The sequence below is a fragment of the Vipera berus genome, assembly GCF_964194415.1.
Source record: "Vipera berus genome assembly, chromosome: 2".
In the NCBI taxonomy this organism is placed as follows: Eukaryota; Metazoa; Chordata; class Lepidosauria; order Squamata; family Viperidae; genus Vipera; species Vipera berus.
Window position 1 is genome coordinate 121,583,256 of NC_138203.1, and position 27,041 is coordinate 121,610,296.

General features: G+C 37.2%; 1 protein-coding gene across 6 annotated transcripts in view; it reads left to right on the top strand.

The window, feature by feature from the left end:
* Positions 1 to 274: 274 nt before the first annotated feature.
* The window catches only part of MECP2 (methyl-CpG binding protein 2), a 70,467-nt gene continuing 43,700 nt past the window's right edge, over positions 275 to 27,041 (top strand). Inside the window, exons 1-3 of one of the 6 annotated variants that reach the window (XM_081319880.1) lie at positions 345 to 380; positions 1,100 to 1,273; positions 4,660 to 4,743. In XM_081319880.1, the coding sequence (XP_081176006.1) occupies positions 1,239 to 1,273; positions 4,660 to 4,743 (119 nt within the window). In that variant the 5' untranslated portion in view covers positions 345 to 380; positions 1,100 to 1,238. Of the gene's footprint in view, positions 381 to 671; positions 1,274 to 2,848; positions 2,868 to 4,659; positions 4,744 to 6,855; positions 6,929 to 27,041 lie in introns of those variants that run through there. The other 5 variants (XM_081319883.1, XM_081319884.1, XM_081319882.1 and 2 more) reach the window with 5 other exon arrangements.

Here is a 27,041-nt window from a genome sequence, read left to right on the forward strand (position 1 = left end):
GCCCGCGATTCCGCAACACCTTTTTGTCCAGTGACTGATAAGCCAACGGGCCTATCGATAGACAAAACAATCTTCACAGTCCAATCAGAAAGAGAGTGAGAATTTGTCCCCTGCCCACTTCGTCTCGTTGTAACTGACAGCGCTTCCCGCCAATTCTAACGGCCGCCAAGAGCAGGGCAGCCTCGCCCGTGTAGAGAAATACCGACCAATAGTTTTGTGATGGAGACAAGAGTGATGAGCCCCAACATCCAATTGCAGTGAGGTGGGCGGGGCCTGGCCGTCCGGGTTTCCTCTCCGGCTCGGTTTTCCCCCTCCCCCCCCCGCGGGTTCTTCGCTGCGAAGAAAATGGCGGCGGCGCCGAGCGGAGATGAAGAGAGACTGTGAGTGACCCGAGGAAAGGGGGTGGGGAAGATCTGGGTCGGACCATGAAATCCCTTGCATGGGGGCCCTAGACGGGACCATTTGAAGCAGTTCCGAGGGTGGAGAGGATGCGCGACCGTGATGCGGCCGTTGGTTTCTTTCCGCTCGTGGGTTCCCCTCCCCTTTTCTCCTGCGCGCCCAGGGCCCCTGAGTGCGTCACAGCAATCCCCTCTGCCCAGCAAGGGGAGGGGCTGCTCCTCCTGCCTAAGAGGGGAGGAGGAGTGGGTGAGGAAGACATGGGCGTGCCCCCTGAAGAGAGGGGGTGGGTGGGCTTAAGGTCAGAGGTGACTTGATGTTCCTTGATGCTCTCTCGCTGATGTCAGGTCCCCGGGTTTACTCTTATTGGTGCTGACCATCTTCTCCAGCCTCTAGGCCCCAAGCTATATGTGGTCCATGCACCTTTACCTTCATGCAGCTGATCCCGCCAACTTCCTTGGGGGTCCTTTTCTCAGGATGTGGTCCTGGATATCGGGAACACTTGGTAATAGGCTTCTGGGGGAAGATTTTTTCTCCTTCCAAGGCAGCTCAATCATACTGAACGCACCCAAAAAAGACAGACATGACAAGAAACTGGGCAAAGTTAGTAGGGTATTCTCCAGGGGCTTCGCTGCAGGGAGGATGGGGTTCCCTTGTGCTCCCCTGTGAGTGGAAACTGCTGTCTTTGCCCTCCTTTTTCTAGGTTATGCAGCAAGAAAAAATTGGGCCTCATTCCTACTATTGTGGCATCCGATAGATATAAGGATAGAGGCAAATGAGCCAAGGTGGCTGTTTGTGCATGGACAGCAACCTTTTGCCTGCTCATTTGATACAGAGTCATAATGGGACGGAAGTTAGCTATTGTAAATATCAGAAGGTGAGGCTTAAAGAAGGTGAGATGAAAACGCATTTGTTTTGGGTCTTTGGGTACAAGGAAAAATGTTGAGCGTGCAGACCATTCTACTAGATACATAACTAAATGGGATTAGTAATCTTCACTTTTTGCAATTGTCACTTGTCCAATCCTGATAGATAAACAAAGGAATAGGGATAGTAGCTTCCATCTCTTTTTAAGGTTTACAGATAATCCTCGACTTACAATGACAATTGCTCCCAAAATTTCTATTGTTAAATGAGACATTTGTTAAGATAATTTTGCCCCATTTTATGACCTTTCTTGCCACAAGTTGTTAAATGAATCACTGCAGTTGTTAATAACAAGGTTGTTAAGGGAATCTGGCTTCTCCATTGACTGTGCTTGTCAGAAGGTCGCAAAAGGTGATCACATGACCCTAGGATATGGCAACCATTACAAATATCAGCCAGTTACCAAGAATCTGAATTTTGATCATGTGACCATGGAGTTGCAATGGTTGTAAGTGTGAAAAATGGTCATAAGTCACTTTTTCAATGCCGTTGTAACTTCAGAGGTTCACTAAACAAATGTTTGTAATCATGGGCTACCTATATTGAATTGTCAGAGACACAGACTTTCCATCCTAATAAAAAGCAGCAAGAAAGGGAAGATGGCAGTGCATCTTGGAGGAGCAATATTCATGCATTCACTGCCTTTCCAGTCACTCCTTGGCAAGAATAATTAAATATGTGGTTAGAAATAACAGTCACTTTTCTGATTAATATCTAGTGCTCACTTTGAAGAACCTATTTTTGCTCTTCTACTACTATTTGATTATTTCAGTATGGAGGATTAAGTGAAGTATGGTTGCTTAGAATCAATCAGTGAACAAAAAACTAGTACTGCTCTTAGAGTCAACACCAACTTTTTTTTTCCTTTTCCTGTCTGGAGAGTTACAGTAGGATGATCTGATACTCAGTTATATACCTTTGTTCTCATCTATTTGTGTAAATATTTCTACACTGCTCCATTAATGTTCACATTCCACTTTTATTTGAGCTTTGCTGTTACTAATCTTCTAATGCACTTTCTTCAATCTGGTATTTTCAAAAGAACATTAGGGATTGATAACCTTGTTATGTAGTGTTTATCATAATAAAATTTTGTGCATTGCTTAAACTGCCAAGCGTGTTTTGTTTTAAAAGTTTTAATTATAAATCCCCCAAATCATGCAATATCTTATTTTAGCTAATTCTGTTATTTATATAATTTGAAGGTGCCTGAGTGCCATCTAGTGATGTTGTAGATGTTACGCCCATGAGCCCTATATTAATGATCTTTGGACTAAATTACCATAATCTCAGCATAGGAAATACTAGCAAAATATGAAAATTGTAATTGGACATATCTAATGAGTTCTGTCTGGAAAAAGATGCCTTAAAATTGTGGCATTTTCACCAGTTATTTAATTTTCTGTCACCAACTCTTGTGTGAACCTAGTACTATCTTATCAGTGACAGTTGTTGGCTATATTGTAACACTTCTGTCCTAAGTAACCTGTAACACTAAATGTCTGATCTTGTTTATTTCACAGGCTACTGTGATTCTGATGCAGGTATAATCTACCCCTAGTTATTCTGCTACCCAAACTAGAATTTAATTTCAGAATCCTAGCCATCAGCACATGGAAATCAAATATCTTACCTATACCTACCTTCCTTATCACAAACATCACTTTTGAGTGCTTATTGTATTGTTTTACAACTTTTATTCCTTCAGCAAAAAGATATTTTTGACGTTTATGCCACTATGGGTGAGTTTATGTGAGTTCCTGGAATAGTATCATAATGTTTGTCACCTTTAGTTGTGGTCGTAGGTGGCATTGAGGACTTCATGGAGCATTCCAAAAATTGTAGTGCCTTTGCTATGTTTTGTGGTTATGTATCAAACATATGTTAGCTATCAATTTATACTTCATTTCCATTATTATTTGAGAAAGTTGCTAATTTTCAGCATGTGACAATGGCAAAGTCTTAAAAGAAGTTTACAAAAAATTATTAAAATCTAAATATGGTATAGTAACATTAGAATTTGAGCTATAGAAACTATGCAGCTAGGAAAACAGCAACTTGATAACATTAAATAAAACCTTTAAAATGCCTCAGGAAACAGTATTTCAAAATGAAAAGAACCATGGTGAAATAAAATATCACTTGTAATGACATTTTAAAGTTTGGATGTCACCACCCAGATAACTATTAGGTGTCTTGATATTCATATATGTATGTATTTAATTAATTCATACATAAACTAGCCATCTCATAAATGACTCTGGGTGACCAACCTTTAAAATGGAGCGCTGTAAATATAATACAATATATAGTTTAGTTTGAAAAAAGGCAATTTATAGATATTTTAGAGTGATAGTCTGTTTCAGCAAGAATAGAGTGTAGGTTTTCATCAACTAGTCTGCTATAGTGCTGTTAAAAGTCATGCATTTTAAACTAAAACATTTAATCATGCTAAATTTTAATGTAATTTTACTTTTTAAAAACATCCTGATCCATAGAAAAGTTGACTATTGATTCAATCATGCAGTTGTTAATTGTTTGTCTGAAATACGGCCAAGTTATTGCATGTTTATAATCTATGGCACATTTCTTGGAATAATCAGAAACCATGTTTTTGAATTTAGACTTCAAAGTAATTCCCCTCCCATTTTCAACAGGAAAATGCTAAAAAGTGGGATTAACCTCTAAATTTCTTCCAAAGCTAGCCTCTGAAAATCCTGATCTGGTTTATTAAAATAATCTCATTGCTGCCTTCAGCCACTTTCAAAAATTAACCCCATAAGAATTCCTCCTTGAGGTAGCTTGGTCTCTAAGAAGGTGTCAGCCAGCGAGCTTCTATGTTTTTTATGTTGTTTGACCTAGTCCAGGGTCTAGAGCAGACATGTCAAACTCGTGACGTCGCGCGACGTATCGGAGCTTTTTCCCCATTGCTGGCAATGGGGTAGGTGCAGTTTTGTTGCGATGCGTCCGGCCAGTAGGCCGGCAGTTTGACACCCCTGGTCTAGAGCCACTGTTCTTACATAAATTCTTATCCTTAGAAATCTTATATATAGTTGTAATCCAGATATAATATTTCCTGCAATGGCATGCTGTAAGAATTATTTTGGTGCTCACGTAGCATATACATAGTTATGAAAGCTATGTATATGTCTTTTACAGGAAGAGCTACTTATTTGCAGTAGAAAACAAATTATAAGAACAATTTGGCTGTGATCTTAGAGGGTACTTCTTATGAAATAGTACGAGTTAGTGTGAATTAGCAGATCAGTTTTCTGTCACTGTAGTTTTTTCCTTAATGAGATAATGTTTTTTTGTGATTTTTACATCTTTTCATAGGTTCAAGTGCTATATGAATAATCTTTTTTGCCATTCCACTATAGCAGATTGGGATATAATGAACAGCACAGAATATATCAATAGGTATTTGAAATATACCAATAATAATTTGCATTCATTTCAAATTAATCCATATAAATATTCATCATTGGCATAGAAATATTGTTCTGACTTTAATAACAACTGTGTCTGAGCAAAGCCAGGATAAAAGATAAACTAAATTATGATTGAATTTCACATCATGCTAAGTGTATCTTTTCAATCTTGCTATTATGATTTGTTTAGTCAATTATGGTTAAATATTTCATCACTTAATGTTACATTCAAATCAATTTAGTATATGTTTCCTTTGGATATAGTTAGAGTGTACTCCATCTAGAAGGTCAAGTGTATTTCCTAAAAAGTCAAACCAACCATTTTTGGTGTTTATATTTAGATTTTTTAAAAGTAAGCTAATAAGGATAACAACTAGAAATAGTGAAATTTTAATAATGTAGTCATAGTTGTGGTCACTAAGGTGAGAATTATTTAGGACAGTATTGAGTGCTTGATGATGTATGCTTTTTGTTAGGAACAGCAGTGCCCTAAATTATGCATTATGGGTGTTACCAAACCAATTCTCATACACCATCTCTCCCAGTGTTTATTCCTTAAGAACATTTGGAAGATTTGGGATTGATTTATTTTTTTTACAAAGGATGATATTTCTATTGATGTACCTGAATAACATTTCTCCATCTTTGTTTATATCACTCAGCCGTATCAAGAATCTGAAATTGCCAGCACATTTAAACAGATTTGCTTAATTCATCTCCTGGTGTAGTTCAAATCTAGTAACCTCTTTTGCTAAGTGATCCACCTCTTAATACATGTTACTAAATATCATGTACATTTTTCCTAATGGAAGTGTCATCAAGTGTTATTTATATATTAATTTATTGAATTTTATGTGCTTCTTCAATCCAGCAGGGGGTCTTACATTCCATTCTTATGGTAAAATAAAACAATAAAATAAACAACAGCATTAGAACTTTCATCTTAAACTATATAACTAAGATCACTTAAGAGGTAAAGGGTACATTCCGATACAACCCATGGTGGGATTTTAATTTACTCTGCTCCCATGATCTTCTTTGAAAGCTAGTTTTTGGTGGCTCTTTTAAAACACAACAATGTGAAAATTAGTCTGATCTTGAATGGGAAGCCATTCCAAAGAACGAGCTGTAATAGAGAAGGCTCAACTCCTTGGTCTCTATAGATGATTAAGTGAAGGGATGTGGAGTGACCCTTACTGTATGGGCAAGAATGCATTTGTAGATATCTGGGCCCTAAGCCGTATGGTTTGGGGGATCTTAGTTGATATTTCAGTAGAATCCTCTGGATTAAGTACCTGCAATCTCAGAATGCTTGTGATTAGGCAAAATGGAAACATCCCGATTGTGAGCCTCAGGCATGAACTTGCTAGATAGCTTTAGACAAACTATCCTCTCTATTCTAGTTCACTCTCTGAAGGGGTTGCTGGATATATTGAAAAGAAGCATTAAAGTGATATAATGTGTCCCAAAGCACATATAATGCTAAATAATTTATATAATTAAATAATTGCATGCCATTTTACTCTAATGGTTAATGCACCAGGCTAGAAACCAAGAGACCTTGAGTTCTAGTCTTGCCTTAGCCATGAAAGCCAGTTGGGCCAGTCATTCTCTCTCAGCCCAACCTACCTCACAGAGTTATTGTTGTGGAGAAAATAGGACGTGGAAGGTTATTGGATATAATAATTATTATAATAAATAATAAAGGTGGGATACAAATAAATATGTCATTTTTAAAAAAAATATTAAAAAACTATTAAGATCCCTTAATTATTATTGTATAATAAAGGTGAGATTTAGTATATTTGATCTTGCAGGTTGCCTGTTCCTGATATGTAGTATTATGGCCTTCACTATTCACTGACTCTTAATTATGATTATATTTGCTAAGGGCTAGATTATCAAAACTGTGATTAACATATCAGAAGATTTTTGTATTTTTCATATTTCTGCACTTCAGCTATGAATAGATTTTAATATAGTGGGATAGGTGACTTATCTTCCAAGAGTGATTTACTCTTAAAGCAAAACTATTAGCAAGGTAATTTTTTTATGTTGATAGGTGAATATGCATGTGGTCCATTTTTCCCCCCAAATATAGTGAAATGATTTCAAGAAACGGACTTGCAGATTGCTTCAGAGCAGCAGACTTCAAGTTCCCTGTTCTTGCACAGGTCAGATTACACGCAGTACTTTGATTAATTTAAACTGTTAATTCCTTAAAATTCTTTTTCATTTTTTATGCAAAGAAGAAAGGATAAGAAAAATATAAATGAAAAAATATTTCATTACGTACAAAAATATGTCACCTAATTCTTAAAACATTAAATCTTATCAATGCAAAATAATTTTTATCACACTTTCCATTTTGTTGGTAGTTCACAAAAAGAAATGAGACTAGATCTATAATCCATGATTGTAAACTGAAATAAATCTGTCCTGTCAGCATTAAATATTTCCTTGCTACCTCTCATGCACAACAAATTCATAATTCATATAAAATGTTATACACTTCAACAGCATATTCACATCCTTAAACTAAAATGAACATTGTAATATATTAACGTGATATTAAAATAGAATATTAATTGAAAAAGGCTGCATGATATGGGTAAGTATTGCCTTATCCCTAGATAGAATATTGTAATTGGAAACTAGTCCTTTTTGAACATTTTCTAAAGAATATAATAGATACTGAAAAAATCTTTTGTTGAAATTGCTTCTTAAAATCATAAGGTATAATTAATATTTTTTCAAATGTTTTGTCATTGATAATATAGGCTATTCTAGTTCCTTTATTCCATTGTTCTTAAAGATAATACCCATTTTAGTAATAAACTTTAGAAATTTCTAAAAAAATTATGAAGGTTTTGAATGTAAGTACTAGTTCCGGAATTGTAAGTGTAGCCACTGCATCACACCAAACTGAATTTAACAGGTATTTTAATTAAATGCATTGCTATTTACTGTTTTACATAGTCTAAATTCCTCAAGTAATAACTCAAATGGCTTGAAAATTTGATTTGTGTAATAAATTAATTAAGAGTATTGCTACTGTTAGCAGCCCATGTCTTTTAATCTCTCCCCCCCCCCAGCAAATTAGTTATTTTCAGATTGGGATTATTCCAGATTATAAATATATTGTATGAATTGGGGAATGAAATTATACTTTCATTCCAACATTTTCTAAATATGCCTTCCAGCTTTTAATTCATGGAAATACAGTGTACATGTAATGGATTTGTATTTGTTCACCTGTATTCCAAAGGGAAATCAAGACATATTCTTCCCAGTATAAAACTGAAAATCTGAAAAATTAAATCCCCTACTTCTTTTTGATAACAGTAATTTAGGCTTATAAAAACTTAAGTGGCATATTCTTGCCATACGTAAAATCTTAATATTTCATAAATCTGTTACAAACAAATATAGAAATACTGACATAGGAAAGATCACCAAGTAAATGCAGTCTGGAAGCAATATTCATTTTAATTAAATTACATTTTTGTCTAAATCCATAGAGAGTCTTAACAATTTGTACTGTTTACCATGTGTGATTAAAAAAAAACTTTAGATAATAAAGAAAGTTTCTTTGAAATAATTATTTGCCAACATTTAAAGGAATTCGCTTAAAACTACTTTTGTTATGTTTCAACAGAGAATAAAGCTTTTGGTAGTTGATATTTTAAGAGTTTAGACCAATTAACTACATAATCTGAGATATCTGAACTGCTGAATAATATCATTTTGATGTATCATTATCAATAAAATATTATCTTACATCTGCATATATTTCAGGCTTATTTCCAGTCATAATTATACACCAAATGTTTATTTAATAAGCTAAATGCTTCCAACACCAAGTTAAAGATAAATCTTGAGAATTCTTAGCAGACGACATCAGTAAATTTATGTGAAAGGCTATATATTATTGTTTCCTTATAAAAATTGTTTACTGAAGGATATTACAAATTCATAACTATTCCAATATTTTGAATATCACACCTATGCAACTTTAAAAAAATGGAATGGAACGTTGTATTCTGCATTTGAAAAGCTAAGTAAATCTAAAAAAGTTAATTCACAAATAAATGCCATAGCATAGTTTAACAAGTTTCTGAAAGAAACTTTACACCTGCTGATTAAAATTACCTTTAGTATGGGAATTTCAAAGTTTGTTTTATTCAAAAATGGCCCTATTTTATGTTCCTAGTATTTTATTCAGTGAATAAAAAACTGCACATCCCATTATATTTAGGAGGAATAAAAGAAAGCTTATTTCATAAATTTCAAAGAGCATTAAAGCTGAAAAAAGGATACCTACGACTTTAATCATTATTAACACGGCTCAGATGTAAATGAAGTATTATAGATGCACTTAAGTTATAACTTAAGCTGTTTCATAAATTTTTTTATCAAAAAGGCAGTAATTTATTTAGTTTTTAGGATGTCTTGATCATCAATCTGTTATATGGCTATATTATATTACCTCTTTGAATGTTGTGGGGAGGGAAAGATTTACATTTGAGTGCGCTTTTTTGATTAAATGCAACACCAACGTATCCAGTATGGAGAATAAAATATTGATCCATCCGATGAATGTTATGATCTATGAATAATTGGTGAGGTTCCACTTATTTGTACACTAGTGCTTTTACTTTCTCCCCTCCATAAACATGCAGTTGCATTAAAAAAAGAGAAGACACTTAATGAATATTGAAATGGTGGAATTTCTTTTGATTTCAAAGAGGAAATGGGTAATTAAAGAGTTAGTTAATAAGTGAAAGGAAATGATTAATTAAAGGGCATATTTCAAACTACTGACCTTTACCAATTTAAAAATGAATGGAGTTGGTTGGGTTCTGAATAAAAGTATCTACAATGTTCAGCAAGGAAAGTGAATATAAGGCTCTGCTTAGTAATATTTTTAATTTAGAGTTTTATTTCTTAAAGCATTTTGGCATTTGTGGATTGCTAATGTGGAATGTTTATGGGTTGTCCTTCCTTAGATGGGTGTACAAAATTTTGTGTTGCTTTCCAGGATAGCGCTGTGTAGAATATTATAATAGTTCATTTGGAATTTACTAAAATAAATAGTGACATACTGAATAAAAAGATAGCTAGGTGCTAGATGTCTCTAGTATTCTGTTGAAGGCACGTGTGCATAATTCAGCTGAGACTTTACATTATTGATTTTACTTCAGGGATCCGTTCTAATACACTTATTATGTTTATTTGTTTGCTTACTATTGTATCTACTTTTTTAGAGTGTGATGCTCTAAATGCTTTTTGGATCAAGCAAAACTGCAAGGCTTAACAGTAACAATAAAATGCTTTAATTTTTTGTGTGTGGAGGGGTAGCAAAATACATGTTTTATTTGGGCAACGCGGCTGAAAGTTACCTGGACTGAAATAATTTGTTAGCAGTGTAATTTGTGGCTACTGTGTTTGGCTGGTACACATTTTGTGATCATTCTTTCTGAAAATTCCACTTGCCTCTTTTACCTTTTGTTTCTTTTCCTTACATCATCATTTCCTCATTGCCTTTGGACTTGAAATGTATTTAAAATAATAATTTGTAGCAGTCTGTGTTTATACTGGACAGCTTAATTGTGATGTGAAGAGAAGGTCCTTTAAATGTTATTGCTTGTCCCTGAAAGGTTCAAGTGGAAGGAGGTGGCAGATTTGACTTCTAATTTAGAACGGTCCTACTGGGTTGTTTTGACACCTCTTTCTGCATGTGTGACGCATGTTTCTTGTGTTCACTTCTATAAAGCAAAGCTCAAGAAAGGCATACTAACGTTTAGGAGATTGTTCTGTTGAGGGATTTTAAGAGGTTGCAACTGAGAAAGTGGCGTTAGGTTATTCTTGGGGAAATTTCACACGTGCCTAAAATTTTGATCTTGGCCACAAACAAAAGAAAATGTGGACTTTCTCTCTTGCCAGCTTGGCAGGTCAAATGTAAACATCGATTCTGGTGCCTAGTGAGAATTAGTATAGTGCGATTGTAACAGCCAAATGAGATATGAGTTTAAATTTCTTTTTAAGTCATTTCCTTAAAAAGATTTTTTTAACTCATTTAATACTTTCATCAAATATTTTTCTCTTGTCTAGAGAGAATTAATTATTAGACTTCTTTTGGTTGGGAGAACTAACTTACCTGTTCCAGCAGTCCGGCCTGGCCTGATAGCTCTTGGGGTCTCAGTTGTTTTTACTATTGTTTTTCACTATCGTTCAATCTGTATACCTACCTTACTCTGTACACCGCCCCGAGTCCCTCGGGAGAAGGGCGGTATATAAAAACAAATAAATAATAAATAAATAAATAAATAATAAGGGAGTTGCAGTTGCAACATACTCTTTTTAAAATCACATTTTCTATGGGATTTGGATTACAGGTAGTGCTCGCTTATCTGTGAGCAACTCCTTTGCTAAGCAACAAAATACAATATGGTGAAATGCCCTATGGACATGCTGACTTGCATCAGTTCTGGCTGTGGCCATTAAGCGAATCACTGTGGAGTGTTAAGCATTGCAACATGTGACCATGTTTTGCAATTTCTTCCAGCTTTCCCATTAATTGTGCTTTTTGGATACTGATTTGTGAAGGTTGCAAAAGACGATCATGTGACCGTAGAACTTGGCAGTTATTGTAAGAGCATATCAGTTGCCAAGAGCCTGAATCACAAATACATGACCATTGGGACACTATGATGGCCGCATCTTTAAGGACTGGTTGTAATTCTTTCTTCAGTGCCGTTGTAACTTTTTTTTAAAAAAAGAAACAGTTGCTTTATGTGCAGTCAGTAAGCAAGAACTACCAGCATTTTGTGCTTAAATGAGTTTTTCCATCTATTTTTTTTAAAGTGCAATGTACTCCCTCAAATAGCTAAATAATAACATTGATGGGCATAACTGTTCTAGTAAACAATTTAGACTGCTTAGGCATATAAAAATTAACTTTCTTTTTTTAAAAAAATCTGTAATTCAGATGTGCTATCTCGGAAGATACAGGCAGTCCTCCACTTAAGACCATAATTGAGCATGGAATTATGCTTGTAAAGTGTGATGGCTGTAAAGTGGATCACCACATGACCATGCCCAATTTTGCAACCTCTTTTGTAGTGGCTGTTAAGCTATATTCACTATGAGGTATTTTTTGCCAGAAAGTGGAAGCAATACCAGTTTCCAGCAAAAATCCTAAATTGTGGTTATATGACTGCGAGACACTGCAAACGACTATAAATGCGAGCTGGTTGCTGAGTGCCCAAAATACAGTCATGTACCACTAGAATTTTAAATGTGGGTCACAAGTAGCTTTTGCTGGTTTGTTGTAACTTTGAATGCATTCAAAGGCAGGGATGGGACACCCTGTCTGTTGTAAATACATATAAATATTTTAAACTGAATATGGCTGCAAGTATCAGGTTATATCCTTCAAGATTCTAATACAGCTTTGTATAGACAAACTGACAAGAATTGCAGTAGCTGAATTCTGTAAAGTTAGTGACAGCCTGGTGACAGCACATAATTGAACATGAACATAGTATGGATCATTATAGTCAGGCTGTTCATGTCCAGGAAAGCCTGAAGTTAAAAAGCTATTTGAAGTTGCTAAAGTGTTCTGAAGCCACGTTGGGCCCATAGTAGGGACTTGAGAAATGTTGTTCTGGGAACTATTTATATTAGTTACCAATATACTAGGTAATCGTTAGCATTTTTTTCCATGCTCAGTCCAAAAATTGTAATAGCAAGATAACAATGACCAGGATATTTTGGAATGATTGTTCAAATAACAGATGCTGTTCTCAAGTGAGCCTGTAAATACTAAGCTTATGTAGCATTATTTATGGTGAGCATATATTTGTTTAAAAAAAACATTGCCTTTGGAATGTTTGGACAGAAATTAGTTTCCTATCTGGGGCTAAATACTATAGTAGAAAAAAATTCATACTTGCAAAAATGAGTAGTGGAGATGCAATACTAACTTAGCGAGCCATTTTAACAAAATGTAGAGTTGAAAGCTCACAAAGAGAAGAAAGGAAAGCCAGAGCTAGATTTATCTATTATCATGGTTATACCTTATCTTTATATTTACATCAAACTTTCTAGCCACAGTGATTCATGCTTTTATTACTATGGGTTTGGATTACTAAATGTACTCTACATAGAGCTACCTCTAAAGACTATGGCAACTTATATAAAAATGGTGACTCATATTAGGAAACAAAGGCACTATAATCATATAATTTCTCTTTTACTGTCTCTTTATTGACTGTCAGTAAATTTCTAGGTGCAGTTTGCTGGTTTTGACTTATAAAGCTTTACATGGCACTGAGGTACTTACAAGGACATTTTTTTTCTGCATAGAAGCAGCCCACCTGAATGACCCAGTGCACACATTTTACCAACATCTCTTAATGGTCTCCCAAATACACGAAGTGGAAAGGGTGAGGGCTCACAAACCTTTCAGTTGCAGCCCCCATATTATAGAGTGCCTCCCTCTAGAAATCATATTAACAGCATCATTGTTGGTTTTCTGGAAGCTATTAAAGACAGAGCTGTTTGAGAAGGCCTTTGGGAAGTGATTAATCACCACTGTGTCTATTGTATTATTGCAGATTTGTGTTTTGAATCTCGTAGTATAAAACTATAATAAATACATATACAAATATAATATGATGACAGTATCTAGTGGTAGAGGCATTTGTTCAGCTCTGCAAAGAGTTTTTCTCTGCTTGATAAGGGCATTTTCCAAAGTTGTAGTAAGAACTTGGATCCACCAAAATGGTAACTTGGATGGATCAAAAGAAAATATATATACTACATGGCAGTGTAATCTAAAGATCATACAGATCCTTATTTTACTGAATATTTCTTATTTTAAGTCCACGGTGTTGCAGATTACAGTGGCATGCTTTCTTTGCATAGGATCAGTGTTTCTTTTTTTTTTACACTCATATTTGCAAACATCTGTATAAAAGGCTCTACAGGAAGTTCATTTGAAAGGAGTGGTGTGTTTTGAAGTGAATAATGATGTATGCTTTCAACGTTTGCCTTACGGTTTGCTTAAGGTGAACATTGTAGTGCTGTTTTCTTTAGTGTAGTTGGTCAGAAGAAACCTTTATCAGTGGTTTCTGTCACTGCTTTTATATTTTTGTAATGCATCCTTTGAATCCCTAGACTAGGAGCGAATAGTTGTTATTGAGGTTGGGAAGAGAAGAAATGCTTAAAAGGAAATTGTAAAGCTGGCTGTGCAAGAGTGCTTGATAAATCAGGCTTTCAGTTGGTTTTGGCAGCATAGCGTGGATTGTATTTTTACAGGCTGACTAGATCCTTAACAATTTATCTCTGTACAGTACTGTGTACCAAGCTTTCAAGCTTAGTGTCTGTTTACTGAAAGGATCATATTGTTGTGCCATCTTTATCTCTTTGTTTCCCCACCTTCTTTTGCATCCTTTCTTTCTGAATACCCAGAGTTATAAATGAGTGTGTAAGAGACCCATTCATTACAGTAATACCCTATAAAAGGTACATGATGGCAATCTTAACTTTGCACCTGAAGAACTATTTATTGATTTATTTAGCATATGGCATATCATACATGGACTAGCAATATATATTAACCTTTCATCTAGATTAATAAAGCAATAAAATATAAATGTTAAAAAGATCTATGTCTAGGCCGTCTAACCATTGAAGTGCAGCATTGTTTATATTTTTTAAAAAATCAGATATTGGACCGGTATATGCCCTTAGCTTACAGCTGGTCACAATGTGGTCTATAGCAGGAGTCCTCAACCTCCAGTCTGTGGACTGGCACCGGGTCGTGGCATGCCAGAAACCGGTCCGTGCAAACAAGCAAAGCCCCATCTGCAGCATACAGACAGTACATGAAACTACGCCCCTTCTGTTCCACGGAAAAACCTCTCCATGGAACGAGTCCCTGATGCCCAAAAGGTTGGGGACCTCTGATCTATAGTATGAGATGGGAACCTGCAGTCACACTAAGGAGAGGATATTATGTCTCATTTATACAGGGAGTCCCGGCAGATGGGAGATGAGAATCCTATTCAGGATTGTCCATTGCTGGTGTAGTAATTCAAAGCCTGGCACCTTTTTTGTAGGGTCATTTATATGTCTTCTTGTGTCTGGGCGTTCAGCAACCCATTTGGCTTTCCATTGAGAATCGATGTTACAGTTGTTGAGCAGATGTGCAAGTGCCAGTGGGGGCTTCCTGGTTTTGATTCTTCTGGCTGATAAATGAGGAAGGTCGGCTTGCACCGGTAGGAGTGAGTGGTTCATAATTTTTCTATATTCTCTCACTAGTGCATCTTGTCTTTATAAAGGTGGTGGTGCTATATGGCTCAGAACAGGAAGCCAGCAAGTTGAGATGGTTTTAATAGATCCGCTTATAATCCTCATGGTGTCATTGAGTCCGGCGTCTAACTCAATAGTATGGCAGCCATACAGGGGCACAGTATTCTGCTATGGAGTAGACCAACCCTAGTCCTGATGATCAGAAGGTGGCAGCTGAAGCTCCCCATTTTGTTCTACATAATTTCTGGAGTATATTATTTCTAGTATTGATTTTTGCTACTTTATTCTCTAGGTATATCTTGTAGTACAGAGTTCCCTAACCTCTCTGGCTTTGTGGACCAGCACGGGGCGAGAGGGGACGGTTCCATGTGAGGGGCTGGTGAACATGTGTGTATGCGCATCTCCATGAGCTTGCTCACTGCTTGAGCAAGGGGGGATGCACTGGCCTGTCATTTCGCATGGCCTGGTTTTGAACAGCTCACAGCCCAGTAGTGGTCTGGGGATTGGGGACCCGTGTTGTAGGCGAGTGTCCTGTCCCATGTTACTTTGGATGGGAATCATAAGGGAATAAATTGTTGTTTAAGTAGATTTTCGGGGCTTCATATGCTAGTTGTTAAGGTGGAAGCACATAGTTCCTATTTTGCTGATGCTAGGAGTGAGCCTCCAAGTCAGTGAAGAATTTTCCAAGATTTTAAAATCTTTGGATAGGAGGCTGACAGCTCCCTCCATGTATGTTTCTTGTACTGCTATGGCCAAATCATCAGTATATCCAAATTTGCGTCCGCTAGTTCCTGTCATATCTGATATGCATAAGTTGAATAGTTATAGATCTTGAAGAACTAACTATTAAGATATTAACAAAATTTCTATAATTACAAGAATTAAAAAGAACTAGAAGAAAAGCAACTATTATCATTTGGGGGTTGTCTAAGAGAAAGTAGCCCTATTTTCAACATCTGCGAAAACTGCAGATTGTCTGGCTTCAGTTAATAAGTTGCTGTAAAACACTTATGTCAGTTCAATATGCTATACTTTGAATTTAGTCAATTACCGGTAAGTAGTGTAGAGCTAGTCCACTCTTCCTATCTTAAATCTGTCTTTTTAATGAGTAGACACGTTATAGTTGGAACTGTTGGAGTGATTTACGGAATAATTTAGCTTTCCTCAGTGGAACAAAATTATACATCAGATTAAACTGTATTATATTAAAAGGTTTGAGATACTTAAGGTAGAGGTTTCTGTTGTTTGGGATAGGAATTAAGGACTTCATCTTCATCTTGATTTTTCAAAGTAATTTGGAATCAATCCTATACTTAAGCTTCTTGGCTAAGGAGCAGTAGGATTTGACAGATCCCTGGTATGCTGAGAGTTCACAATATTTACCAACAAAAATAAAGTTATGTTTTATTACTGTACTGATTTTAAATTCTTTGCTATATGGAGGTTAAAGTTGTAATCCCTGTATGTATGTGTGTCACAATTACTTTTCAGTTTGCCAGATTTCAAAAGAATGAACAGGGCGTGCTTTATACATAGGTTTATTGTGCTAAGGATGTTTCACATTTCTATGTAAAAAAACCTAGATTGCTTTGTATAATTTTGCAGATATGTGCTTAAAAATTAAAAGTGCATGTTGTGCATATGGGAACAAATAAAACCCTCAAGCCAATGTACCTGAAAAAGTGGTGTTTTTTTTTGCTTTTGTTATAAAGTTCATTGAGTTGAACTGAAGTGAATCTATTGTTTCTTTTCTGGGCTTACTTCTACAGCTGCAAATGCAAATTCCCATTATTCCCTATGACAGAACACACAGAGTAACTAGGGTTTTGTTCTGGTGGAATCCAACCCTTTCAATTCTAATGTAAAGATCCAAGGATTTTATTCCGTACCAAACTCATACTGTTTGCTTATGTCATATACATTCATATGGCTTAGTGGAGGAGCACACTCCACAGCGTCTGCATTATGCTTTGCTTTTCCTGAAACCATGTTATACTTGCTTTATGTCTAGGAAATCTCTTTCTCTCGCTAGCTTAAAGGGATTTTTTTAAAAATTTGGACCCATGTAGACAATTATTCCACCTTCATAGAGATGATGTGAAATGGTAAAAATTATAATTCAGTAACCAATCATATCATACCATGATTATTATATAACCCACACAAGGGGAGACTGACAGGGCCTGCGACATGAGGCTGCATATTTTGCACAGTTGCAATTCATAAAAGTGAGCTTTGGCATGGTTAAAAGAGTTAAAGGACAACTGAACATCTTTTGTGTGTGTGTTTTTTTTGGGGGGGGACCTGTCCAGAGATTCATAACTTCCTTGGAATATGAGCACTTTACTAACAGATAACTAGTTATACCTAATAGCTAAATAACTAGTAATAATTAGATAGGCTGGACGTGCCTAAATTTGATAAGTAAAATAAAAATAAATATTTTGATTTTTTGTTGTTGTGGATTTTTTGTACCTTTCAGTCAGCTTTTTTTTTGGCAAGGTTTTTGGGGAAGTGGTTTGCCATTGCCATCTTCCTAGGCCTGACACAGTGACTGGCCTACATTTACCCAGCTGGCTATCTCTCCAAGGAGGGATTAGAACTCACCATCTCCCAGTTTATAACAGCCTGATGCCTTAAGCACTGGCTCTAATACCTTGGATTATAGACACAAATACACAAGATCTCCAAATTCTGTTTGTCTCCAACAATAGACACATATTTGAACAGAACATCCGGAGAAATAAAGGCAAATACAGGAATTAGTGATACTTTGCCTAAATATATACCAGAAACTGCCTAGTCCCTTTCCTTGTCCCTTTAAATAAGATTTTAAAATTGCTACAGTAGGGATGTACAAAATTCTTCAAATCTGAAATCTATTTGAGTGTGAAACTAGTTTTATTCAGAATACTTTGATTCTGGAAATCATGCAATATTTGGTTTTGAGGGGAAAGAAAAATAAGAAATGTTTGACTCTTGAAGGAATATATAGTGTAGTCATTCACATTTTATTTTGTCCATCCTTTTGCCTCCTTTGTTTAATGATTCTGTTTGACTATTTCTTCGATATTAGTGTAACCCTTGTCCCATGGCGAGTTGTTCTGCGATGAGTTGGCTGTGGTGAATTGTCTTGTGGCAAGTTGGCTGCAGAGTTGGCCGCAGCAAGTTGGCTGTGGTAAAATGGCTGTGGCAAGACGACTGGCAAGTTGGCCATGGCGAATTGTCATGGACACTTCCACGCCCATATGTTTTCCTTGGTAAATAGAGTCTGTCAACATTGCTGCATAGATGAAGGGCATGGTTATTTGTTTGGTCTTCCTATTCAGGGCTTCTAATTCAGTTAATTCCAGTCTCCTATTCCAATTGTATATCTAATGACTGGAATTGCTAAGTGTTAATCACCTTGATGTTACTTCCACCGCTGAGTTTGGACTTTAAAATTTTCTTTACTCTTCTGATGTATTCACTACTAACTTTCTTCTTCACTTTGATGTGCTTCATGTTGTCAGCATGAAGGATGTCCAGATTTTGTAGTGATCGTCTTCATCCAGAATTTTGATGTTATTTCTATACGGCATTTTGAGTCTTTCAGTTTTCACAATTTTCCCCCCTTGTTGATGGAAAGGATGGCCCATTTCTCTAGTCCAAACTACATTGCAATATTTACAGTAGTTGTATATCCAAACACTGCTAAGCAGTGATTCCATTTCAAACAGCATTTTTCCACACAACTTCAGACCATTTGTGTAAAGAAGGTAGGATAGTTTGGCAGATGTTTGATAGCCTTGGCCTGACTTATTAAGTATTGTTGACAGAGAAATCAATGCAGTGACAAAACGGTAGTGGTAATAACGAGTCTCCTTGACAGATTATTCTTTTGATGTTAACCTCTTCCAGTCTACCACCATTGATCAGCAATTATGTCTTCCACTCTGCCATCAGTCTTTGAACAAAGCTTCTGATGTTTCTACTAGTTATTTCTGGGCACTTGATTATCCAGTCATGTGGCAAGGAGTCAAATGCCTTATTGTAATCAATTCAAGTTAGTCTTCCTTTTCTTGCAGTTTTCCAAAATCATATTTTGAAATAGGAGTTGATCCCTCAGCTATTTGGGAGCATCCTTTTTGCTCAGATGAAAAAAGCTTATTTTCAACAAGAGCTGGACTGCGTCAGCTATTATATCAGTTAGAAATTTGTAGGTTGTTGATAAGAATGTAACTGGCCTGTAGTTGTGTAGTGCTGCCCCTTTTGTTAGATCTTTCATTATTAGATATTAATCAATCTTCAATTTCACCTCCTTGCAGTAAGTTAAACTGCATGGCTCTGAGTGGATGCAGACTTGGTGAGATGTTTCAACCAAAACCCACGTAGTTCATCTTCACCTGGTACTGACCAATTCTTGATCTTCCTTGCCAGTTTCTCTACCGTTTCTGTTATTATTACCATTTTTCATTTCACCTTGTGTTTTTTTTCCTTCTGCACCTCCTTTCTCCAAACTGCATTCTTGTTGTGTTTCTTTGTGTTGTTCCATAACTCCACTGTTTCTTCCCTGTCAGGTGTTGGCTGGTTTATTGTAGTCTCTGCATTGATGGATTGGTAGAAAAATTTCTGGTTTGACTGAAATTGGAGATTCTGCCTATAGTGTGCAATTCAAGCTTTCTATCCGCTGATATTTTTGGCTATGGCTGTTATTTGCTGCTTTATAATTGCCAGTGATCCCTTAATCTTCCTTGTCTCTAGTTGGTACTTCTTGATCAGATATAGCAGAGTTCCCCAACCTTTCTGGGTTGGTGGCCCGGAAGAAAAGGGAGGGGGAGGCGCCTTTACACGCATATGTGAATGGGGCCGTGAGCACAAGCAACATTTGTTGTGATGCACCCATGCGATGCTTGTAAAGATGCGCGTGATGCAGTGACGCTAGTGCCTGCATGACGCTTGTGGCAATGCTAGTCCTGAGGTGATGCTAGTGCACATGCAACACAGCGATGCTAGTACCCATGTGACACTTGCAGCGATGCAAGCGCATGCAGAACGCTAAGGCCTGCATGCGATACCAGTGCCTGCGTGACACTTCGCAGTGACACAAGTCGGGGAGTGAGAGTGTGCACACACACGTGCACTGGCCAGCCACTCATGCAGCCTGGTTGCCAGCTGGCCATGGCCTGGTAGTGGACCTGCGACCCACAGGTTGGGGACCTCTGAGATACAGTATTTGTTGATCTTCTTTTTCAGCTTATTTTCTTTCACCTGTTCTAGCTTGCTTATATCTGTTATTATTTTCTTGAAGAATTATTTACTGAATTTGAATTTCAAGCTCAATGTGTGAATGGTTCCCATCTGCTTTAACTCCTCTTACATACTTTTACTTTATCCTTTATCACCATATCTTGGAAATGATTTAATGTGCCACAATGAGTTTGTTTCATCTCTTCTTTTGTAACTAAAGGGTTTCTTTCAAGACTCAGGAAGTTTTATTCTGACACGATTGCCTATTTAGATCATACTAAAAGTGAGCAAGGATATTTCCTATTGAGGGATAGCAGGAGGAGATAGCCTTCCAATTCTTCGTTGGAATGTCCTTAGGGATTAGCTTGCCTCCATCACCAAGCAATGTAATTGTAAAATACAACAGTCAGATCTCCACCTCATTTCGTGAGGACAATACCAGCACTCCCCACTGTCATCATTAGGCAAATTCCACTGAACGTTAGGCCTCAAGCCAAGCCATTTTGGGCTTGCCTGAGAAATGGGTGTTTTCTGACTGGTTATGCCCACCCTGGCAGCCATTTTGTGATTAGGAAAAATTTATATTGCAATAAAATAAATAAAATTTGGCAAAAGCACTCACAATATGCAGAACTTTGAAAATGCCAAATGTTTTCTCAGCATAAAAAAGGTTACCTGCTCCCATTCCAGGAGGGTGCTATTGTCAGTATGTAGCGGTGGCTTTCTTCACTGGAAGTTTATCAAGGGAAGGTTCTGTTGCCCATTGGAACTATATTGTTCAGGGAGTTATGCTTTGTTTTATGATGAGAAATTTTCCTTTTTGTGTATCTGTTGTGCTTCAAACTGATGTTTACAAGCTGCATAAGGGAATCCAAACTGTTCCCTGTATAGATGTCTAGGGAATGGCTATAGCAGAATTGTTGCTTGACTGAATCATTGAGGCTGATGAAATCAGAACATTCATCAAGTTGGGTTTGTGGATGAATATGCTGGAAATTTGGCATCATTGTCATGAAAACCTTTTAGGAAGCTGTTGGAAGGACGTATTTCCCTTTGCATTTCTAAGGTTTATCTGCCTGTCTTCCAGTTTAGAAACCCTATTTTGTTCTGAAAGAGAACGGCACAGCTCACTTTTCTGTAAAATAAATAATAGAAATACAGAACATGTAAAGAATAATGGCACTAACTAACTTTAGTATTAAATTATAAAAAAGAGGTATTTTTCCTTTTTAAGAAAAAGAATAACATAAATTGGCAAGAATTTTTCCCCCACAAAAGCACAGGAAGAATTTTATAGCTTGAGGCTGGCTAATTTATTCCCTTTTTCTTACCTGCTTCAGTAACAGACTGGACTGAGCTGGAGTGCTTCCTGGGATGCTGCAGCTTTGCACCACCGTGTTAGAGCTTCCAGGATGTGGTAGCTTTCTGCTCTTGGGGTTTCCTGAAATGTGGCAGCTTTGTACCACGTTGCTGGGGCAGCTGAGGCTTTCAGGGGCGGCTGTAGTTTTTGCACTGTTACTTGGGGTGTTTAGAGCCCCTGTGGTGTGCCAAGAAGTGTCTGAGCTGCATGATTCTAGAGCTGCTTGCTGCCTCACAAGGAAGAGTGCAGGGTGACCAAAAACAGATTAGGGGAATAGGCAGTTGGGAGGCAGTCCCTTAGCTTAGAACAGGAGCCCTCAACCTTGGCAACTTTAAGACTTGTAGACTTCCAGCAAAGCTGGCTGAGGAATTCTGGGAATTGAAGTCCACAAGTCTTAAAGTTGCCACGGTTGAGGACCCCTGGCTTAGAAGAACCGAGACACAGGGCTGGGAGCAGTGGTGGGATTCAGCCAGTTCGCACCACTTTGGCAGAACCGGTAGCTAATTTTTTGTTGCCCAGGCCCAGAATGGGCTTCCGGAAGCGGCATCCACACGGAGAACCGTGGAATTTACCTAATGATGGCAGTGGGGAGTGCCTCACGAAATAATGTGGAGACCTGACTGTTGCACTTTATGACTTGATTGCTTAGTGATGGAAATAGTAATTGTAAGTCTGGGACTACCTATATAAAAAAGATTTTGTCATCCAATTTGTATAAATTACAGTACTAGCTTTTTAAAAAGAGAACGGGTGATTTAGGATGCTACAGTCTTATTTTCAGGCCACTCAAAATCATACTGAACCACTTCTGGTTTTGGAGATTTGTAGCAAGTATTATATAGTACAGTGAAACCTGTTGGCACAGTTCTACTTGATAGGTTACGTTTTCCCTTCTTGAATTATAGGATTTCATTTTGTCAAATAAATCAGTTCCATCAATTGATAACCGTAAAAGAAACCAATTAATTGTGTCAGAAGTATCATGTCTAAAAATTAGAGTGGGATATGTACAGTTTATGAATACACTGACAACATTTACCAGATGAATAAAACATTAGCATTCAGTTACATTAAAAAGGGAAAGAGGTTTTTTTAAAAAAATGCAAGCAGTATTTCAGACAATTTCAGAGTCAATTAAAATGTAGATATTTTGGTGTAATTCTGGTACAGACTGAAATATTATATGTATGAGTATGTTAACATTTCCTCACCTTTTTTGACATTTTTAAACTGACTTTGGCTAATCAAATTACATAGCAAATGAACAGGTATTTTCTTACTGATCATTCCTGTAATTTTTATCATCTTAATTTCAAACCAAAATAAAATGTGTCATTAACAAAATTCTATTTATTTTGCACTTCACACACTGTTATATCAACAATGGGAAGTGTTTTGAGAAAGTTTATAGATTCCCAGACCTTCTAACTACAAACCTTAGGCCAGGGCTTTTCAACCTTTTCACCCATTGTACCACTTTTAGGATATGGCAACATCCGAGTACCACCAGTCGCCTAGCAAGGTGTCAAAAACTTGATGATCAAAAAAAAAAAAGGAAAAAAGTGATGAAGTACAGGTAGTCCTTGACTTACAACAGTTCGCTTAGTGATTGTTTGAAGTTACAATGGCACTGAAAAAAGTGCCCCCCAAGCCACAGCCAAGCAAGATGCCTGCCCCCCAGGTGGCGCTCTTCCTCCTGTCTGAGGTTTTCATTGTTGTGAGCATTTCTGTTGAGGATTGTCAGTGGGGGTGGGGTGGGGGCCGTTCGGTTTTTATCCCCCCCCCCCGTCTGCTGGGTGGTTGCAGCAGGTTTTGGTCACTTCACATGACCCTGGGACACTGTGACCGTTATGAATATGAATCAGCTGCCAAGCATCTGAATGTAAATCACAAGACCCCAGAGATGCTGCAACATTCCAGCTGATCGGCGCTTCTGGGCTCAGCAGAAGCGCCGGGATCAGTGCCGAGCTCCAGCTGGAGCCTGGCACTGATCCTGGCACTTCCACTGAGCCATGACAGCCCTGCAGCTCCAGCTGTCTCTCGCTCAGGCTTGTGTGGTACTGCCACCGGTTCAGCTCATTCCCCTCCCCCACTACCAGTTTTCTAGGATGGCCGCGTACCACCTGCTAGGTGCCAATGTACCACAGGTGGTACTTGTACCACTGGTTGAAAAGCCCTGCCTTGGGCTGCTAAGTGTACTGAAGGATATAAAGAATGGTAAGAATTTACAGACTTTGCTTAAATGACAATGCACAAACATGAGAAGGAGAAGATAAATTTTGAATGGGGAGGGGAGATGAGGATTAACATGATGATCTAGGACAGCCTTTCTTTAACTTTTTGAGCCTGGAGAAACCCTTGAAATGTTTTTCAGGTCCTTGGGAACCCATGCACATTCAAGCTCAAATATAAGTCAGAGGTTTCAAATTATATTTGTTTCATGCTTTGTTCCCCAAATCCAGCTTCTCCTTTCTTGCCCCCCCCCTTTCCATCTCATCTCCCAAGGAAGACTAAAGAGTGTTAATGATGCATTGCAACCTCCAACACTCTTTCCTGATATTTGGACTCTTCAATGTCTTCTGGTACTCTGATGCCAAGGCTTCCACCAACACCACTACTTTTCCTTTCCCCACTACCTCCCACTACTTTGTGGGTGGCTTCTGTTGCTACCGGTGCCAGGTTCACCTGAGATGGAGGCCCTCCAGACCACTGTACCTGCAGAAAAGCAGGTATGCGCTGGCAAGGAAAACCATGGCACATAGGCCCCGGTGGCTCTTGTGTACCTGCTCTCACCTCTTGCTGCTCCTCACTCTTCAGCAGTCTCTGCCTGGGATCTGTGCATACTCTGGTAGGCCAACTCAGTATTGGAGGTTGGAACTTTTTTTTTTTTTTAAATTAACCAAGATCTTCCAAGAAACTACGGAACCTGTCACAGAATCCTGGGTGCCCACAGAACCACAGCTGAGGACAAATCATTGAGCTGTAAATAGGCACTTATATCAGGTTGATCTTTCTTTCTGACTCTTTTGTATGGTATTTGCTGTTGTCTTTTGTACTCATTGGTTACTCACTGGAAAATCAAAACAAATATATTGCTTACTGAGCAATTATATAAAATACTATGTGCATGTCTTTTCCTATATCTGCACATTTTTAAATGGGAGGTGAAATAAGGCACAAGCCTTCATTTAGCTTCAACCTACTGTACATGTCAATATGCAGTAGCTATGTCTCATTATCCCAGTATGAAATAATGGGTCTTAACACTTGTAGATTTAATCATACCCAGAATAAATCTTCCTGAAAAGGAATGCAAAACATATATGAGAATAGCATTGATTTTTGCATATGAGTAAGTGCACTATTTTTAAATTAAATAATGGATAATCCTTTTTATTCAAGCATAAAGAAGTACAGTATTTAGTTAAGCATAGTAATTTGTGTGGAATAAAAATGATTTTGTTTTGAAAGCACTAAATACAGTATTATGATCTTCAACTTATAAGACATAACTTCAGAGAACATTATAAACCAGAAAACAAAATGGGACTCTAGTTAGGAAACTATAGCTTGAGTTTTAAGACCAATTTATTTGCTTGAAAAAAAAGTTTTAAACATGAAGTAAATGGAAAATTAGAGATAGCTGCTTTAAAAATCATCTACAGTAATATTTGAATTCTATAGAAATATAGAAGGGAAGAAAAATAAAAAATAGGCCACATTTGCTGTCCAAAAAAGTTAACTTGAATAGATATTTAGAATTCCTAAGTATTTTCTTTCTTCGGGATATAGAAAATGATTACAAAAATGGTTGCCTGCCAAAAAGATTTCTAAAAATATGTAGAAAAATTGTTCCGTTTGTAGAAACAGCTCTTTACACTGATTTTTAAAGCAGCTATCTCTAATTTTCCATTTACTTCATGTTTAAAACTTGACTAGAGTTTCCTGACTAGAGTCCCTTTTTTGTTTTCTGGTTTATAATACAGAAGGTAAGCTATAACTACAGTTCATGTTCGTAAGGACAGTAATAGATTTAACCTTCTAAGAGAGATTGACAGTGAGTTTCAAAAAGAAGGAAAGACTTGAACCTTTACTCGTGGAGTTGATTCCTCTTGTTTCATTTCAAAATTAGTAGATCTCTTTTTGTGCTCCCTTATATTTCAAGGCACTGGGATTGAATGAATGCGATATATGTTGGAAACAACATTGTTTCATTCATAGCTATAAAAGGGGCTTAACATTTGCTTTTCTCTAATTTCCGTATATTTCTCTTTCCCAATGCTTCAGCATTTCCAAATGACTTCCATTTATTTGGTGCTATAATTTTTCTTCCTGTTTAGATTTCAGATATTTACTGTTCCTAAAATCAAAGCATAAAATGGAAAGAGAAACTAAAGTACTCAAGACTTCTCACAGATTCGGAATTGATATTTTGAGCTGTCATTTCTAATGAAGTCTGTATTTCAAAATATTCAGCTAGTTTCCAGGTAGTCCTTTACTTATGACAGTCATTCAGAAACCATTCGAAGTTACATCAGCTTTGGAAAGTTGCTCACATTTACAATCAGTTGCAATGTCTATAGAGATTCTCAATCATCCAGGTCAGGGTTGTCCAAAAGACAACTGGACTTTCTTGTGTTTTTTTTCTTTGAAAAGGTTTCACTTCTCATTTGGCACAATTTTTGCTGGTTTCTGGAGAATGGATTCACTTAATGACCATTTGATTTGCTTAATGACCACCATAAAAACAGTCACATGGGTGCCTCAACTTACAACTGCAATGAGTTATGATTAAAATTCCCAATCATGGTTGTGTCAGAGAGAGAATGTCTGAGGCAGAGGGAAGAGTCAAGCAGAGAATTAGTCTGGAATCTCTCTGTAGGTTCAAAAGGGCAAAGTCCAACCCTCTTGAATCTGTTAAACCTTACCTTATCTGGCCCAGGTACAAATTGCCAGTGAGAAAATTCCTATGTTATAGACGTAAACAATAAATAGCTAATTGAAGTCTTCATGTGTGGATCTAATTGTTCATGCTTGTAAGTTGAGGACTACCTATACAGTAATTGGGACTGAAATTCTTCATTGCTAAGTGATGAGGTTGTATACTGGCAGTTCTGACAATTCCTGGTCAACATCATTAAATGAATCACTGCGTTGTTAAGCTTGGACTTCATGTGACCATGATTTCTAACATCCTGCCAGTTTTCCCATTGATTTTACCAGCAGGGAAAATGGCAAATTATGATAATGTGATGATGAGACATTGTGACAGTTGGAACTTTGAGGACCGGGTCATAAGTACCACTCTTGGTGGTGTTGCAAGTATGAATGTTCACTGAATGACTGGTCATTAACTGAGGACCTCTTGTACTAGCCTG